The 17,995-nt window shown below is 39.2% G+C and overlaps 1 protein-coding gene across 1 annotated transcript; it reads left to right on the top strand.

Annotated features, from left to right (window-relative positions):
- The first annotated feature begins 1,892 nt into the window (after window positions 1–1,892).
- Tlr7 (toll like receptor 7) lies at window positions 1,893–17,690 on the top strand. Its single transcript, XM_004663709.2, has 2 exons — window positions 1,893–1,967; window positions 14,111–17,690. The coding sequence occupies exon 2, from the start codon at window positions 14,120–14,122 to the stop codon at window positions 17,258–17,260; it is 3,141 nt and encodes a 1,046-aa protein (XP_004663766.1). The 5' UTR covers window positions 1,893–1,967; window positions 14,111–14,119; the 3' UTR covers window positions 17,261–17,690.
- Window positions 17,691–17,995: the final 305 nt, after the last annotated feature.

Here is a 17,995-nt window from a genome sequence, read left to right as displayed (position 1 = left end):
AAGGGATGTTGAATTTTGTTGAATGCTTTCTCTGTGATTTTTGTCCTTCAACCAATTTATATAATGTATTACATTTATAGATTTGTGTATATTGAACCATCCCTACATCTCTGGGATAAAGTCTACTTGGTCAGGGTGAATGATCTTTTTGATATATTCTTGTATTCTGTTTGCCAATATTGTGTTGAGAATTTTTTATCTATGTTCATGAGGGAGATTGGTCTGTAATTTTCTTTCTTTTTTTTTTTTGTTTTTTTTTTCTTTGATCTATCTTTGCCTGGTTTTGGTATCAGGGTGATGCTGGCTTCATAGAAGGAGTTTGGTAGAATTCCTTCTTTTTCTATTTCCTGGAAAAGCTTAAGAAGCAATGGTGTTAGCTCTTCCTTGAAGGTCTGGTAAAATGCAGCAGTGAGTCCATCTGGGCCTGGGCGTTTTTTAGTTGGGAGATTTTTGATAACTGTTCGGATCCCCATGTTTGTTATAGGTCTATTTAAGTGATTAATCTCATCTTGATTTAATTTAGGTAGGTCATATAAATCAAGGAAATCATCCATTTCTTTCAGATTTTCATACTGTGTGGAGTATATGCTTTTATAGTATGTCCCTATGATTATTTGAATTTCTCTGGAATCTGTTATGATGTTACCTTTTTCAGCTCTGATTTTATTAATTTGTGTCTCTTCTCTCTTTCTTTTGGTCAGATTTGCTAAGGGTTTATCAATCTTGTTTATCTTTTTAAAGAACCAACTCTTTGTTTCATTTATTCTTTGGATTGTTTTTTTGTTTGTTTGTTTGTTTGTTTGTTTCCATTTCATTAATTTCTGCCCTAATCTTTATTATTTCTTCCCGTCTACTGATTTTTGGGTTGCCTTGTTATTCTTTTTCCAAGGCTTTAAGGTGAAGCATTAGGTCATTTACTTGCGACCTTTCTAATTTCTTAATATAGGCACTTAAGGCTATAAATTTACCTCTTAGAACTGCCTTCAATGTGTCCCAGAGATTTTGGTATGTTGTGTTCTCATTATCGTTTCACTCTATAAATTTTTTGATTTCCTTTTTGATTTCTTCATTGACCCATTCATCATGTAGTAGTGTATTGTTTAGTTTCCATGATTTTGTGTATGCTCTATAGCTTTTCTTGCTACTGATTTGTAGTTTAATTCCACTGTGGTCAGATAGAATGCAAGGAATTATTTCAATTTTCCTGAATTTGTTAAGATTTGCTTTGTGTCCTAATATATGGTTTATTTTAGAGAATGTTCCATGTGCTGCTGAAAAGAATGTATATTCTGCAGCATTTGGATGAAATGTCCTGTACATATCTGTTAGGTCCATTTAGTCCAGATGCTTCTCTGTTTATTTTTTCCCGGGATGACCTGTCAATTGATGAGAGTGGGGTGTTAAAGTCACCCACCACCACTGTGTTTGGTATTATCTGTGACCTTAGTTCTAATAGTGTTTGTTTGATGAATTTGGGAGCCCCCATGTTAGGTGCATATATGTTTAGGATTGTAATGTCCTCCTGTTGGACTGTGCCCTTAATCAATATAAAGTGATCTTCCTTATCTTTCTTGACTAACGTTGGACTGAAGTTTACCTTATCAGATATTAGGATAGCAACCCCTGCTTTTTTTCTAGGCCCATTTGCTTGAAACACTGTTTTCCATCCTTTCACCCTAAGATAATGGCTATCCTTTGTAGAAAGGTGAGTTTCTTGGAGACAACAAATTGTAGGATCCTGCTTTTTAACCCAGTCTGCAAACCTATGTCTTTTGGTTGGGGCATTGAGGCCATTGCAATTAAGAGATAGTATTGAAAGGTGTGTATTTATGTTTGACATTTTTTTGTGGTTCTGGTTCTACCTTTGCTCTTTCCTCTCCAGATCCTGCTTATATCATTTTGAAACAGTAGCAGCCTGAAATTCTAGAAGGCTAAGAGGATCCCCAGCTGAGGATGGTCCTTTGTAGGTAAATTTCAGGGAGTTTCTTAATTTAGTTTTTTTTTATTAGTTTCTTTTTTTCTCTTTTTGAAAAATTAGTTTTCTATTCTGCAAGTACAGGCAGTTTGGTACCATTGTTAGGCTCATCCTTGACCTACCCCCTCCCCATTGGCCCCTCCTTAGATATGAGGAGTCAATGAATTAATAGAATATGTCCTCTTAAGCTTCTGGCACACACTAACTACAGAATAAATGGCAGTGTGGACAACCATGTACACACATATGAAATTTAGTCACAGCTGCTCCATAGGAACTCTCTGTTTTAACAAATGAGGTGATTTACTGAGAGAATACAAACACCTGTGCATAGAAAATTACGCCTTGATATTTCTACCATGATTAGTTCACTAATTGAGCATCCAAATGTACTCAGTATATTATTTGCATGTAGAATTAGCTATGATTCATTACCAAAGCCAAACGGATACAATGATATACTATGCCATTTAGTAAATCAAATTACCAAAAGAAGAATGTCTTTAAGCACTCATTGCCAAAATAACAAGCAAACCAAAGTGATGTGGACGAGTTATGTCAAATGAAAAATCAAACAAACAAAAAAATTACTTGGCTTAATATTTTAAAATTACATTGACAAAACTAGCATAAGTAAGCCTGAAGCATGTACCTTACAGGGGCTTGAAAGAGGAAATTTCCATACTTAAGGAATTTCCATCAGCGTACAGGAGGGTTTTTTTTCCCCATTATGTCTGTGTATATGCATGTGTGGATGTATATGATGTTTGTGGGGGGTGCCATGGTGCACATGGGGAGATCTCGGGACAATCTTGAGGGGTTTGTTCTCTCCTTTTACTTTTCTTGAGACAGGCTTTCCCTTTTTCCCCACTGTGTTTGTGCCAGCTAGCTGGCATGCAAGCTTCTGTATTCTCCTGGCTCCATTGTGTTGGGGATCCTCCTCAGTGTGGTTGCAGGTATTCCCTATAGAGTTGTGGTTTATGCGTTGTGGGATCAGCAGTTAGTTATTTGGAAACGAGGGAATCAAACAAGTCTTTTAAAGTTAGGAAGGTATACTTTCTCTTTGAATAACAAATTTAGAAAGGCTTTCTCCAGTGAGTGAATTTCCACCCTTCATCTGCTTGCTAAAAGTTAAGCTCTCTCACCGATATGCAGCTTCCTTCTGGCAGGAGCTTCAGGATGAAAGCTTGTGAGCAGCTTCCAATTTCAAATTACAGTGGGAAGAAGAGCCAAGAAGCATTTCCACTGTTTTATCATAGTCCAAAGTCTACTTTGGCTTGTGATCAACCAGTGAACCTAGGACATGGATGCAGGTTCCCTTTTCCTGGCTGTGTCTGTTCCCAGGGAAGACAGATGAGCTGTATGAGTTACTGAACCTCCCATGTCATTCTTATGACACTGTCCTCTCTTCTGTACCACTTGGTCTACTCCAGCCCTTCCTTTAGAGGCCTTTCTTCCACTTAGTCCCTCCTTGTCCCCCTGGCAAAATCCAACCCTCTGGGTAAAAAGTCTTAATTAGTTAGGGGGAATGTATTGTGGAATGTAATGTAATGTGTAATGTTAAAGCTTTGATTTCCTTAGCAAATATTCTCTTGCTCTGACTCACTATGCACAGGCACTATTAGGGTGTTGTATGTGAGAACATGAAACAGGATTTCTGGGCCTAAATGTGTTCCCCCAGCTACATGGAGATATATAGTGAGCAGCTATGAGAGGTCCACATTTGCACACATATACCACCTCTGCTTTTTACTTTCTTCCTGAAATGAACCTGGCTCTTAGAATTGGGAGGAGAAAACGATTTTGAAATTAGTGGCATGTGAATGGATTTACAGGATTTGCAGGAGACACTATTTTTTCTTGTCCTTGATACACTTGGACTGAATTTGCTGAAAGTTCATGCCATGCACAAGTTTAACCTTGCCAGAGATTTTGATCTGGATCAGAGATCTGTCAACTGTGACTTGCTGACCAAATCTGTCTAATTAACTGTTTTTGCATGATCAATAAGGTATGGCAGGGGTTTATAATTTTCATTAGTTACATTATAAATGTATATGTAAACAGATACATAATAACCTAGATCTTATAAAACATTTTTTTTACTTTTTGTTTGTTCATTTGAGACAGAATTTCCCAACTCACAAAACTGCTTTTCTATAAAAAGTTTGCCAACTTCCTGTCTAGACTAATTTTGTGTACTGGAGCATTCTCTAGTGATAGGAAAGTTCTGGATATGAGTCCTTAAATATAGCTGCCATTAGTCTGATGGTTTTTGAGCACTTAAAATATAGTCATTTTGACAGGACTGAGTTTAATCAATTTAAAATTAAATAGCCACATGTGACTTGTGATTATCATATTAGAAAAGCTCCAGACAATTTTTCAGCCTAAAGTCTGTCTCCTTTCTGGGTCCTGTCTCCGTTGTGTGTTCTGTGTTCCTCTCTCAATTGAATCAACCATCCTGAGGCTATATGAGTCAAGCAGAAGACAACACTCTTAATCATATTTTTTGTCCTGGACTGGATTTCATTGTTTGCTAGAAAATGCTTAATGGAAAGTGCTTGAAAAATGCATGTAGGCAAACAGTCATTTCCTCTGTGGCTACTACTTTGACTCTATCCATTAAGTTGCTTTATTTTGGAGTAAAGTAGTTGGCTTTTTCAACTTGACCATGCTCCATATTAAGGAAGTCTTAATTAACTTAACATTCAGGGTTACAGGCAAACAAAGCTCTCTTTAGTAAAGCTATAGATTTCACTTGAGACCTGTTGAAGACTGGCTGACTTCAGGTCTGGCTAATTTCTCTCAGGCTAAACAACAGCAAGAAGTCACTAACACAAACCATCATTGTGAATATTGCCAAATCATTTCCCCTCACAAGTAAAGTGACAGTTTCCATGTGCTCTGTCCTCCAAAGCTGCAGACATGACCTTTTTTGGCTCACATATGTGGGAAGAGGGGAAGGTGGCAATGGTGGTAGTATGTAGAATACATGGTGTGGTATATGCTCCTGTGTATGCAGATGTGCATGGCAAGAGGAAGACATTGTGTCTTTCTCTAGTGCTCTTCCAGGTTCTTGAGAGTTTCTCACTGAACCTGGAGGTGCCATTTACGAACAAGCACCAGCAGCTCTCCTGTCTCTACTCTCCATAAGGCTAGGGTTATAGACATACATGGCCATACCAAGCTTTGCACATGGGGGCTGAGTATTGAACTTGGATGGTTTTAGCCCTACTCAGGCTCTTGTATTTGCATGACAAAGTGCTCTTACCCACTGAGCCATATGCTCAGATGACTATTTCCACCAACTGCCTTATGGCAACACAACAGGAGCCACCAGTTTTCCAGCCTCAAATACCTGCATCATTTTTGCCCATAACCTGACTAAATCAACTTTGTAGAATTTAGACTTTCTCATGATTAGTAAATTATTTCCAAATTCTCTGGTTGAAAGTTAAGTATGCACTGTGCAATGAAAATTCAATTAAGATTGACTTAGCATCACAACCTTCTAGTGTCTCATAACCTGTTAGAAGTGTGCAATTCAGTGCCATTATTTCTCTTATGTTCTATGTTGTCACACAAGGTAGGAGCTATATGTTCTGGATCATTCACCTTGCTGGTTCACCACTCCTAGAACATTTTCTTCCATTGCATCATCTAAGATGGCTTCTGGAAATATCCATACTAGAATTAGCTGTGTGTAAGTATATAGAAGGAACAGAAATATCCTACTACTTAAGGACATGTGCCTGAAGTTGTGTGTGTGCTTCGTCTCACATCCTTTTGTCTATAGCTTAGTCACATGGGCATGGTTAGCTGCATGGGAGTCTGGGAATATGATGTATTTTCAACATGATATTTGTCCTACCAAAGAATGGAGATTTTGTCACTGTGAAATGAAGCAAAGTGCAGAAAGATATTTAGAATGTGTAGCTTGTGCATGGTGTTTGCACATGCTGGCAGGCCAATGCTGAAGAGGAAAGAGCTGAAGCATCATGAGAGTATATAGCAAACTCTAGACTCTGAGGATAATTATAAGAATTGAGAGCAGGGGAGATGTTTCAATCAGTAAAGAGATTGCCTTGCAAGCATGAGGACTTGAGTTCAATATCTATGCCCCCCCCCACACACACACATAAAAGCTGGGCATGGTGACAGATACTTGCAATCAACCTCAGTGCTGTGCTTGGTCAAGACAGAGTGATCCATGGAGCTTGCTGGCCAGCCAGTATACCCTAATTGGTAAGCTCCAGACCAATAAGAGATCCTCTTTCAGCAAAGGGACACCACATTCCTGAGGATGACACCAAGGTATTCTTCTAGCCTCCAACTGCACACACATATGCATCCGCACACATACAACACAGAATATGTGTAATTTTTTTTTAATGCAAGCCCAACAGACTAGCCTTTTTTTTTATCACAAAGCACAAAAGCAAAAGTGAGAGCAAGAAAGAATTGATATGCCAGGGCTTTCAGCCACTGTTATCGAACTCCAGATGTGTGTGCCACCTTGTGTGCATGTGTGACCTTGTCACATCAATTTGTATGTCTGGTTTATATGTGATCTGGGGAGTTGAACATGGGTCCTAAAGCTTTGCAGACAAGAGTTTTAATTGCTAAGCCATCTCTGTAGCCCTCATGGGTAAATTTTTAAAAAAGAATTCAGAGTAAGAAAAAACACCCTATTGACCAAGAATAACAACATATACAATTAAAGAATTGTGTCTGGAAAGAACTAAGGGATTTTGAGCTCCACAAGACAGAGATATGGATTTCCTTCTCTTAGGTAACTAATAAATAACTGTATAAGAACGAATGCACATGAGTCAGGTGACATGTCCACCACAGGCTCACATATTTGAACAACTGACTTTCCACGGGTGTCACTGGGGAGGTTGGAGAACCTTTAGGAGATGGAGGAAATTTCTGGAGGAAGCAGGGAAGTGGGAATGGGCCTTTCAGGGCTATGGCCCAGCCCTACTTTTGGTCCTTGTTATCTCCTTTTTGGTTTAGTGCTGTGATGTGACTAGCTGCCTCACATTATCACGGCTAGGGACTGAGCTATACCCACTTCCAGGTCTTCCCTGCAGTGATGGACAGAAATACCCTAAAGCCATGAACCAAAGTTAAATATTTATTCCTTCAGGTTGCTTATGTCAGGTGTTACCAACCCCCCCCCCCACAAACACACACCCAGAAGGATGAAAAACAGTAACCAGTATGTAGAGTTTTCATATTTTTCTTATTCAATTTTTCTCTTACTTGGTACAATTTCTAGCTAATAAATAGTTGAGCATAGCCTGATCTATTGCCTTGGTCATGGGATAATAGCTGGGTCCTTGACATGCCCTGAATTGTTGTTTCTGTCCCCTTAGACACAAGTCCTGTCTTAAAGGGATGCATAGGTAGTAAACAACCAACCCAAGACTAAGACTCAGTCTGCCCACCAATAATCCAAAATTCACACTATAACCTCCCGTAGAATCAATACACTCATGCATGACAGTTGGAAGGAGACATCTATATGATTTGATCTCAGAAAGGTTCTTAAAGAAGATGGCTTTTAATGGAAAGTAGAGCTTCCTTAATACTTTTCCACATAGAAGCCCTGAAACTTGGGTAAAAAATGGAGTGGGGCCCCTGTGAAGTGTGGCAGTGTAGATTGAAGGAACCTCTCTTTAGGAGAGACATTTTAAACTTGAAAAAGAATGTTTTAGAAATATTTATTTATTTTCAAGCAGAGAGAGAGAGAGAGGGAGTGAAAATGGGCTTGCCAGGCCTCTAGCCACTGCATATGAACTCCAGATGCATGTACCATTTTGTGCATCTGGTATATGGGTACTTGGGAATTGACCCCGGATCATTAGGCTTTTCAGGTAAACACCTTTACTGCTGAGCCATCTCTCCAGTCTTCATAAAAGCATACTTTCATTTTTCACACTTCCAGAGGCTAGAGCTTCAAGATTACAAGTTTAAAGTTTACAAGAGGCCCAAGGTGCCAGCAAATTCTAATAAGGGCTTTCTTGTTCTGATCTGAGTATACCTCCCTCAGCCACACCTTCCCATATTATCATATTGGAGATCATGTTTGCAACAAATGAATTTCAGAGAAGACAAAAAACAATCACACCACAAAATCACTTGGATAAAATGCCTCAAATGGTAATAATTTGAAACTGCACAATACTGAATGTTGTTGGAGGCAATTCTACCCATTGCAGAGGTGTAGGGAAACTTTCAGCATTTTGTTTGCCTTCAATAATAGGTCATTGGTGCAGCCAGTCATTTTTTTCAGTGATGTACTCAGCAACATAATGGAGCACTAATTAAGTACCAGGAATTTTGATCTGAGGCCACACAAGGCCAGCTCTCTTGGAACATACCCTCTCCTGCAGAACAGACATTAAATGAACTAGCATATACATTATTGGCAAGAGAGCTTCTGATTAATTTTAGTGCTGCACGAGAAACAAAGTAAAGATGATAGATAGCTCTCCACGTACAAGTTGACCTATCTGTAAGATGGAGATAATAGAGATCTGCAATTACAAAATCCCAAATCTGAAGCTTTGTCCTAATCCAGTTGATGGCAATGTGACATTTTTGAATGCATTCGGAGGGGGATCTGGACACAAATAATAACTTCTTCTTTTTTATAGTACCACTCAAAGTAGAAAATGTTATATATCATTGCAGAAAACTTTGTGTTTTTAAAAATTTTTTTTGTTCATTTTTTAGTTATTTATTTGAGAGCGACAGACAGAGGGAGAAAGGCAGGTAGAGAGAGAGAATGGGAGTGCTAGGGCTTCCAGCCACTGCAAATGAACTCCAGACACGTGCGCCCCCTTGTGCATCTGGCTAATGTGGGTCCTGGGGAATCAAGCCTCGAACCAGGGTCCCTAGGCTTCACAGGCAAGCGCTTAACCGCTAAACCATCTCTCCAGCCCAAACTTGGTGTTTTATTAGCTGTTACTTCCCCAGGACCCAATAAGTATTATATCATACTTGGTATATGCATCCTGTTACCTTTTTATAACTTAAAACTGGCTGGGAATGGATTTCTTTGTCAATAAATTACTTGCCTTTCAAGAATGAGGAATTCAATGTAATCTTCAGAATCCGTGTAAAAGAATTAGGCTGGGTGAGATGGCTCACTGGTTAAAGATGCTTGCAAAACCTGGCAGCCTGGATTCAGTTTCCCAGTAGCCATATAAAGCCTGATGTAAAAAATGGCACATGTGTTTGGAGATATTTCTGGTTTGCCAGTATTTATTCTCTCTCTTTCTCCCTCCCCTTGCAAATAAGTAAAAATTAAAGAAAATTAAAAATCTAGGCAGGGTGGTGATATGTTTATAATCCCAGCACTGGGGAGACTGAGTCAGGCAGATCACTGAAGGTCAAGCCTTACTTGACTAGCTCGAGGGCAATGAGAAACTATCACAAATAATAGGTAGGTGGTATTCTTGAGGATCTATACCCAATGTTTATTTTTAGCCTCTGAGTACACACACATGTGCATGGGCATTTGCATCTGAACACCCACATATACATGCAAATAAAAAATCCCCAAAATGCAAAAAAACATATAGCTCCAATCATTTTGTATAAGGGACTAAACACTTGTAGTGTCTCTTCAGATGCCTATTATAAAGGTTAAAACACTTAACATTATGCCTAGCCTGGCACAAGTGTTATCTAAGTTAACTATTACTTCTGTTAGATTGATTTACATGGACAAATATTTAGATTAGTTGGTCAGTGAAGCCCTGTTTGAAGATATATCATTTGAGCAGACATTAAAAAGTGGAAATGGCCTGTATGTGGGAAGAGGAGGAGAAAGGTAATTTCAGGAAGAGGAAACAGCAAGTGGCATGACTGTCATGGTTACAAGCTTGGCTCAAATGCAGAACAGAAAGCAGGCCAGATGGCTGGCGTGTGGTGAAAGGGGAAAGATTATTCAAGGTCAGAGAGGGAGACTGGAGTCAAGACATGCACAAATCAACAATGACAACGACTTTGGGTTTCATTCACAATGAAGTTGGAAGTCAGTGTAGTTGATCTGATTCACATTCATATGGAATGTTCTGACTCTGTTCGCTGAATGAGTAGCAGAGGAAAAAGGGGATGGGGAGATAAGTTTGGGGTTATTACAGAGTCTAGGTGAAACCAAATGGATAACTTGAACAACGAGACAGTCGTAGACAAGAAAAAAAAGTGGACAGGTGCAAAAGAAAATTTAGAAATGGGGGGGGAAGGCTTTCCAATTAATTGTGCACTTGGTTAAATAGCATGTCAACATGTAAAGGCTGAACACCTCATAGTTGTGGTCTCAGGTGTGTAAAGTCCAGGGGCAATGTGGTGTCCCTATTCCCAACTGTGGCCTCAGTGGCATCACCCTGGTTGGTTGAAATTGTCAATAGTGGCAAAATTTACAGTAGGGAGATTAAAAGCACTACAGATCAGTACTTAACAAATGAGGGAGTTTTGCTGGAGAGGCCAAGAGAAAGCTATTGTTCAGCCTTTAACTTGATGACAAAAAAATACTTGAACTAGCAATATCCAGGGAAACCTAATCCATGTCACTTCATGTCCTTAAATAGCTCAACTCCATGATGCCTCCTCTCTTTTTTTTATATTTATTTATTTGAGAGTGACAGACACAGAGAGAAAGACAGATAGAGGGAGAGAGAGAATGGGTGCGCCAGGGCTTCCAGCCTCTGCAAACGAACTCCAGACGCGTGCGCCCCCTCGTGCATCTGGCTAACGTGGGACCTGGGGAACTGAGCCTCGAACCGGGGTCCTTAGGCTTCACAGGCAAGCGTTTAACTGCTAAGCCATCTCTCCAGCCCGCCTCCTCTCTTTTATAGGGTCTCACACAGATTCGTGGGAATGGGAGCAGAACACTGGGTTCACTATTATCTTTTACCCATATTGGCCTCCTCTGGAACATTGCTCACCTCTTTGCTCCACAGTATCATCCAGCAGCTCTAACTCTTGTGTTCCAATAACAAGATCCTGTGCCATCATGTCTTCTGACAGAAGTATAGCTGAAGTTGGGTACTGGGTCTGGGATACTGTTACCAAAGTCCCCATATAGGGCTCACTCAACTTCTGTCTTTCTCTTCTCTTCTTACATACACCCTCCTGTCTTAAACTCTTACTCTTAAGCAGTGAATGTTTCTTTTAGTGTTCTAAGAAAATGCACTGCATTTATCTAATGATCTATTGTAGCCCAGGTTTACTGCCATATATTCCAGGTATCTGAACATTTCAGTTAGGGCAACACAACCTTAAAGGATAACTAGAATTCCAGTGTGTGTGAGAGAGAGTATAAATGAAGGTCATGGAGCTTGTATTAGCAACAGAAAAATGTGGTAGTCACGGTATAAGGTAAATCTATACAAGTAGACACAGAAAAAATACAGGAGATGTCAATCCTCGATTAATAAAATGAGGAGCTAGAGATATAGCTCAATGGTAAGAGTGCTTTCCTAGCATACACAAGGCTCTGGGCTCAAACCCAGTGAAAAAACATTTGAGGAATTTAGGAGATGTATCAGTTAATAAATTATTGGCTGCACAAACATGAAAACCTGAGCTTGAATCTCCAGGAACCATGTAAAAGCCAGATGTAGTAGCATGTACCTGTAACTCCAGTTCTTGGCTAGCTAGTTTAGCCAAACTGGTGAAGCTCCAGGGTCAGCAAGTGAACCAATCACTTGAAAGTAGTATATGGTGCTCAGGATAAAACATGAGGTTGCCCTTTGGCATTAGTATGCTTGTTCATACACCTATACATGCATGCACATACTTATAAACATGCATATGTATATTCACATGCATCGCATACATACATACATACCCCCAAAAGTTCAAGTTCATATTGATAAAAACTAAAACCATTTTAATGACTTGAGATTAAAATAATAACTGATTGATGTTTGGGAAGCCTGATGGATGAGGTGGACTAGAAGAGTGAAGGCCTTGGAATAAGACTTTGGAGTAGAGTAACCAGAGCTGACACTGTGTCAGCTAAAAACTGGGAAGGCAAAGAGGATGTTGAGGGAAAAATGATGAAGGTCAGCTGAACTCACTGAATGGTTTTAGTGATGGGTGGAGAGAGGGAAGTGAAAGAGAAAACCAAGACAATTTTGCAGTCTTCACCAAAAAGGGATGCTTGAAAGACTCTTACTTTATGACTACGCTATTAGCATAAGTATTAACAGCAGAATCCTTCACTTCTGTTACTTTGCTCTACCAAATGGATGATTTCTCTGATTCTGAGTCACCCAGGCAGTGCCTTGATGTTACTTCTCACCTCTCTCTGATGTTACAGAATATAAATCCAATGGGTGTGGGAAAGAGCCCCATATCATCTTGAAGGTCATTTCTGAGATTTCCAAAAATAAACCAAGCAGCACAGTTTATGGAATGGCAGTGTTAAAATGGCAAGAGTAGATGTTTAATAATCAAATGTCAATTGTGGGTGATGTTTGAGAAATCAGCTAATGTTGCTGAGTTATGCCTTAATTGGAAATTGAGGAATAATGAATCTTTTACTTTCTTACTTACAATATTATGAGGCTTGGCCATTATGAAAGATTCTTGTAATGCATTCCAGGGCAGGCTTAACAAATGAGTATTAATTGCACTAAAGTTCTAATGCATTATTCTTGGTAAGTGCATCTGCACTTGTTTTTTTCTAAAATTTTTGCATGTACTTGTATGGTGTGATTATGTGTGTCGGGTGCACAGAGGCCAGAGGAAAACCTCGGGTGTTATCCCCAGAAATGCTGTTCACCTTTATTTTTTTTAATTTTCCTTTATTCATTTTTGTATATACATGGCACACCAAGATCTCTCACTGCTGTAAATGAATGCCATCTGGCTTTAGGTTGGTGCCGAGGGAATTAAACCTGGTCTTGGTCTTGAAGGCCTTGAAAGAAAGGGCTTTTAACTGCTGAGCTGTCTCCTTAGCCCCTGTCCAGCTCTTTTTGAGGCAGGGTCTCCCACTGATCTGGAGGTAACTAATTAGGCTAGGCTAGCTAGGCACTGAACACCAAAGACCCTCCTGCTTCCACCTCCTTAGCACCAGAATTACAAGCATATGCTGCCACACCTGACATTTATATGTTGGTACTGGAACCAAGGGAATTAAACTCGGGTTTGCATGCATGTGAAGCAGACACTGCTCACTGAGATACATTCCCAGTATCTACATTTTTAACACTCATTGATTCTCCTCCCCGTCCAAGTTTCAGACTTTGACAGCTGATTAAAGTCTCTTTATTTTGTCATTTTATATAATAATGAATAGATAATGCTGGTTCCATACCTTAAAAGCTTTTTTTTTTTTTTTTTTTTTTTTTTTGCTTAAAGATAAATATGGAACTAAGTTATCAAAAACTTTAGTCAAGTATAATCACAGGATCAGGGGTGCTGCTTTTAATATTACGAGAGAAGAGCTAGAGCTGGGAAGATGGCTCAATGTAAAAGATCTCTCATTATGAAAGAATAAAGACATGGTTTCGATCCCCATCACCCACATAAAAAGCCAAGTGTGGTTGCACATACCTGTAAACCCACAGCTGAGAGGGGTGGAGACAGGAGGATCTCTGGTCAGCCAGACTAACAAAAAATTGGACAGGTCTAAGTTCAGTAAGAGACCTCATCTCAAGGAAATAAAGTGGAAGAGAGACAGAATAAAATGTCCGGGGCTAGAGAGATGGCTCAGTAGTTTAAAGTACTTGCTTGCAGGCCTGGTAGTTTTGGTTTAATTCACTAGCACCCATGTAAATCCACATGCACAAAGTGGTGGGTACAGGTATCTGGAGTTTGCAGTAGCAAGAGGCTCTGGCATACCCATCACACTCTCTCTCAAAAGAGAAAGTAAAAATATTTTTTTAAAAAGATGCCTAATGTTGTTTTGCTTCCTCACATGGGTGCACATAGTATGCACGCCTGCATACACAAGTCCATGCACCACAGAAGACACACACACACACATACACAAAAGATCTTAACTGTTTTTGCATAAAATGCAACAAAAGAGCAGAAGCAAATGGGACTTTTGAACCATGATTCTTAGTATATTTTAGAACAATAATTTTTCTCTTATATTTCCAGGTGCTTCCAATGTGGACATTGAAGAGACAATTTCTTGTTGTTTTAAACATGATCCTAATTTCCAGACTCCGTGGTATTAGGTGGTTTCCTAAAACTCTGCCCTGTGATGTCTCTCTGGATATTCCAAAGACCCATGTGATTGTGGACTGCACAGACAAGCATTTGACAGAAATCCCTGAAGGTATTCCCACCAACGTCACAAACCTCACCCTTACCATTAACCATATACCAAGCATCTCCACTGACTCATTCCATAAGCTGAACCATCTGGTGGAGATTGATTTCAGATGCAACTGTATACCCACTCAACTGGGGCCAAAAAATGATGTGTGTACCAAGAGGCTAGAGATTCAACCCGGAAGCTTCAGTAGACTTACTTATTTAAAATCCCTTTACCTGGATGGAAACAAGCTTCAAGAGATACCCCAGGATCTCCCACCAAGCTTACAGCTTCTGAGCCTTGAGGCTAACAATATCTTTTCCATCACAAAGGAAAATCTAACAGAACTGGCTAACATAGAAATGCTCTACCTGGGCCAAAATTGTTACTATCGCAATCCTTGCAATGTCACCTATTCAATTGAAAAAGATGCCTTCCTAACCCTGAGAAATTTAAAAGTACTCTCGCTGAAAGATAACAATGTTACAGCTGTCCCCACTGTTTTGCCATCTACTCTAACTGAACTCTACCTTTACAATAACAACATTACAAAAATACAAGAAAATGATTTTATTAACCTCAAGCAATTGCAAATTCTTGACCTAAGTGGAAATTGTCCTCGCTGTTACAATGTTCCATTTCCTTGCATACCCTGTGAAAATAATTCCCCCCTAGATATCCATAGAAATGCTTTTGATGCATTGACAGAATTAAAAATTTTACATCTCCGCAGTAACTCTCTTCAGCATATACACCAGATGTGGTTCAAAAGCCTGAAGAACCTAGAAGAACTAGACCTTTCCCAAAATTATTTGGCCAAGGAAATTGAGGAGGCCAAATTTTTAAATTATCTCCCCAACCTTGTCCAGTTGGATCTGTCTTTCAATTATGAACTCCAGGTTTACCAAGCATCTATTAATTTACCACGTGCATTTTCTTCACTGAAAAACCTGAAAATTCTGCGGCTCAAAGGGTACGTCTTTAAAGAGCTGAAGAACACCAGTCTCTCTTCATTGCATGGCCTTCGCAACCTTGAAGTTCTTGACTTAGGTACTAACTTCATTAAAATTGCTAACCTCAACATATTTAAACAATTTGAAAAGTTAAAAGTCATAGATCTTTCATTAAATAAAATTTCACCTTCTGGAGACTCAAGTGAAGTTGGCTACTGTTCTAATACCAGAACTTCTATGAAGAGTTATGGGCTCCAGGTGCTTGAGGAATTGCATTACTTCAGATATGACGAATATGCAAGGAGTTGCAGATTCAAATACAAAGAGTCTCCTTCTTTCTTGACTTATAATGAAGATTGTCACATGTATGGGCAAACCTTGGACCTAAGTAAAAATAATATATTTTTTATTAATCCTTCTGATTTTCAGCATCTATCCTTCCTCAAATGCCTCAACTTGTCAGGAAATGCCATTGGCCAAACTCTTAATGGCAGTGAATTCCAGCCTTTAAGAGAGTTGAAGTACTTAGACTTCTCTAACAACCGGCTTGATTTACTGCACTCCACAGCTTTTGGGGAGCTTCACAGACTGGAAGTGCTAGATTTAAGTAGTAATAGCCATTATTTTCAATCAGAAGGGATTACTCACATGCTCAACTTTACCAAAAACCTGAAGTTCCTTAAGAAACTCATGATGAATGACAATGACATCGCTACCTCTGCTAGCAGGACCATGGACAGTGAATCTCTTAGAACTCTGGAATTCAGAGGAAATCATTTGGATGTTCTGTGGCGAGATGGTGATAACAGATACTTACAATTCTTCAAGAATTTGGTAAATTTAGAGGAATTAGACATTTCTAAAAATTCCCTGAGTTTCTTGCCTCCGGGAGTTTTTGATGGTATGCCTCCAAATCTAAAGATTCTCTCCTTGGCCAAAAACATGTTTAAATCTTTCAACTGGAACAAACTCCAGTTACTCAAAAATCTGGAAATTTTGGACCTCAGCCACAACCAATTGACAACTGTCCCTAACAGATTAGCCAACTGTTCCAGAAATCTCAAGAAACTGATTCTTAGCCATAACCAAATCAGACACTTGAAAAAATATTTCCTAGAAGATGCTTTTCAGTTACGATATCTCGACCTCAGTTCAAACAAAATCCAGGTTATCCAGAAGACTAGCTTCCCAGAAAATGTCCTTAACAATCTGGAGATGTTGCTTCTGCACCAAAATCGTTTTTTTTGCAACTGTGATGCTGTGTGGTTTGCCTGGTGGATTAATCATACAGAGGTAACTATTCCTTACCTTGCCACAGAAGTGACTTGTGTGGGTCCAGGAGCACACAAAGGTCAGAGTGTGGTATCACTGGATCTGTATACCTGTGAGTTAGATGTGACTCACTTGATTCTGTTCTCACTTTCTGTATCTGTAGCCCTCACTCTGATGGTTGTTATGACAGCAAGTCACCTCTATTTCTGGGATGTGTGGTATAGTTACCATTTCTGTAAGGCCAAAATAAAGGGGTATCGACGTCTGCAATCAACAGACTCTTGTTATGATGCTTTTATTGTGTATGACACTAAAGACCCAGCCGTGACAGAATGGGTTTTGCATGAGCTGGTGGCCAGATTGGAAGATCCAAAAGAAAAACATTTTAATTTATGCCTAGAGGAAAGGGACTGGATACCAGGACATCCAGTACTGGAAAACCTTTCCCAGAGCATACAGCTCAGTAAAAAGACAGTGTTTGTGATGACAGATAGGTATGCAAACACCGAGAGCTTCAAGATGGCTTTTTATTTGTCCCATCAGAGGCTCATGGATGAAAAAGTGGATGTTATTATCTTGATATTCCTTGAGAAGCTCCTTAAGAAGTCCAAGTTTCTTCAGCTCCGGAAGAGGCTCTGTGGAAGTTCTGTTCTTGAATGGCCCACAAATCCACAGGCTCACCCATATTTCTGGCAATGCCTGAAAAATGCTCTGGCCACAGACAATCATGTGGCCTATAGTCAGTTGTTCAAGGAAACACTGTAATACTTTGTAAAATGTGACTATCATGGAGATGCTTGGCTATCTGAATGTTCTTATAAATGTTTCACCCAAAGAGTGTTTTGCAATTTCCCAAGAGGTATGATTGCCCAGACTAGGGAGAAATCACCAATGTATGACAAAAGAATAAGGAAGATGAGCTGTATATAATATATTAAATCTTATGTCTAGTTTCTTTGTGTGTCTATTTGCATTTGAGTCTCCCTTAACTCTTATATGAAATGTTATTGGAAGAAGAGCTGGAAGGAGAGAATATAGGGCTTTGATACACTTGTATAAATTTGAGAAGAACCCCACACAGTATTAGTGTTTTCAGAAATAGAGTAAACAATATCTCTTTGATACTGAACTGTATCCACTGTGTGAAAGAAAAGCCAAAGCAATGGCTGAATAAATTGCTTCAGTTTCATGTAGTTCCCCCTTCTTTGCAGAAAAAAAAAATGTTGATGGTGGGCAGTTGATTGAGTATTGCTTATTCATTTTCCTTGTGCTCTGATTGGTTCTTTAAGGAAACAGAAATATTGTTCCCATGAATTGACATGTTCTACTTACAAATAGAAAAAATAAAATGGTTGGCCTTTATGAAAAATATTTTTCTTTTCCTCCAATGATAATTGACCTGCTGAAATGTGTTATCTTTACTTCAAAGTACTCTCCTCAAAGTAAAGAGGCCTCATCCAATGATCCTTCAAATTACTTTGTTAACTAATGACAATATGT

This window comes from Jaculus jaculus, chromosome X, assembly GCF_020740685.1.
Source record: "Jaculus jaculus isolate mJacJac1 chromosome X, mJacJac1.mat.Y.cur, whole genome shotgun sequence".
NCBI lineage: Eukaryota > Metazoa > Chordata > Mammalia > Rodentia > Dipodidae > Jaculus > Jaculus jaculus.
Note: the sequence above shows the minus strand (reverse complement) of the source record. Positions and strands in the feature narration are given on the sequence as shown.

Bases quoted from the DNA above. Each gene is read 5' to 3' on its own strand.
- Tlr7 (XM_004663709.2), top strand. From the start codon at position 14,120: ATGTGGACATTGAAGAGACAATTTCTTGTTGTTTTAAACATGATCCTA.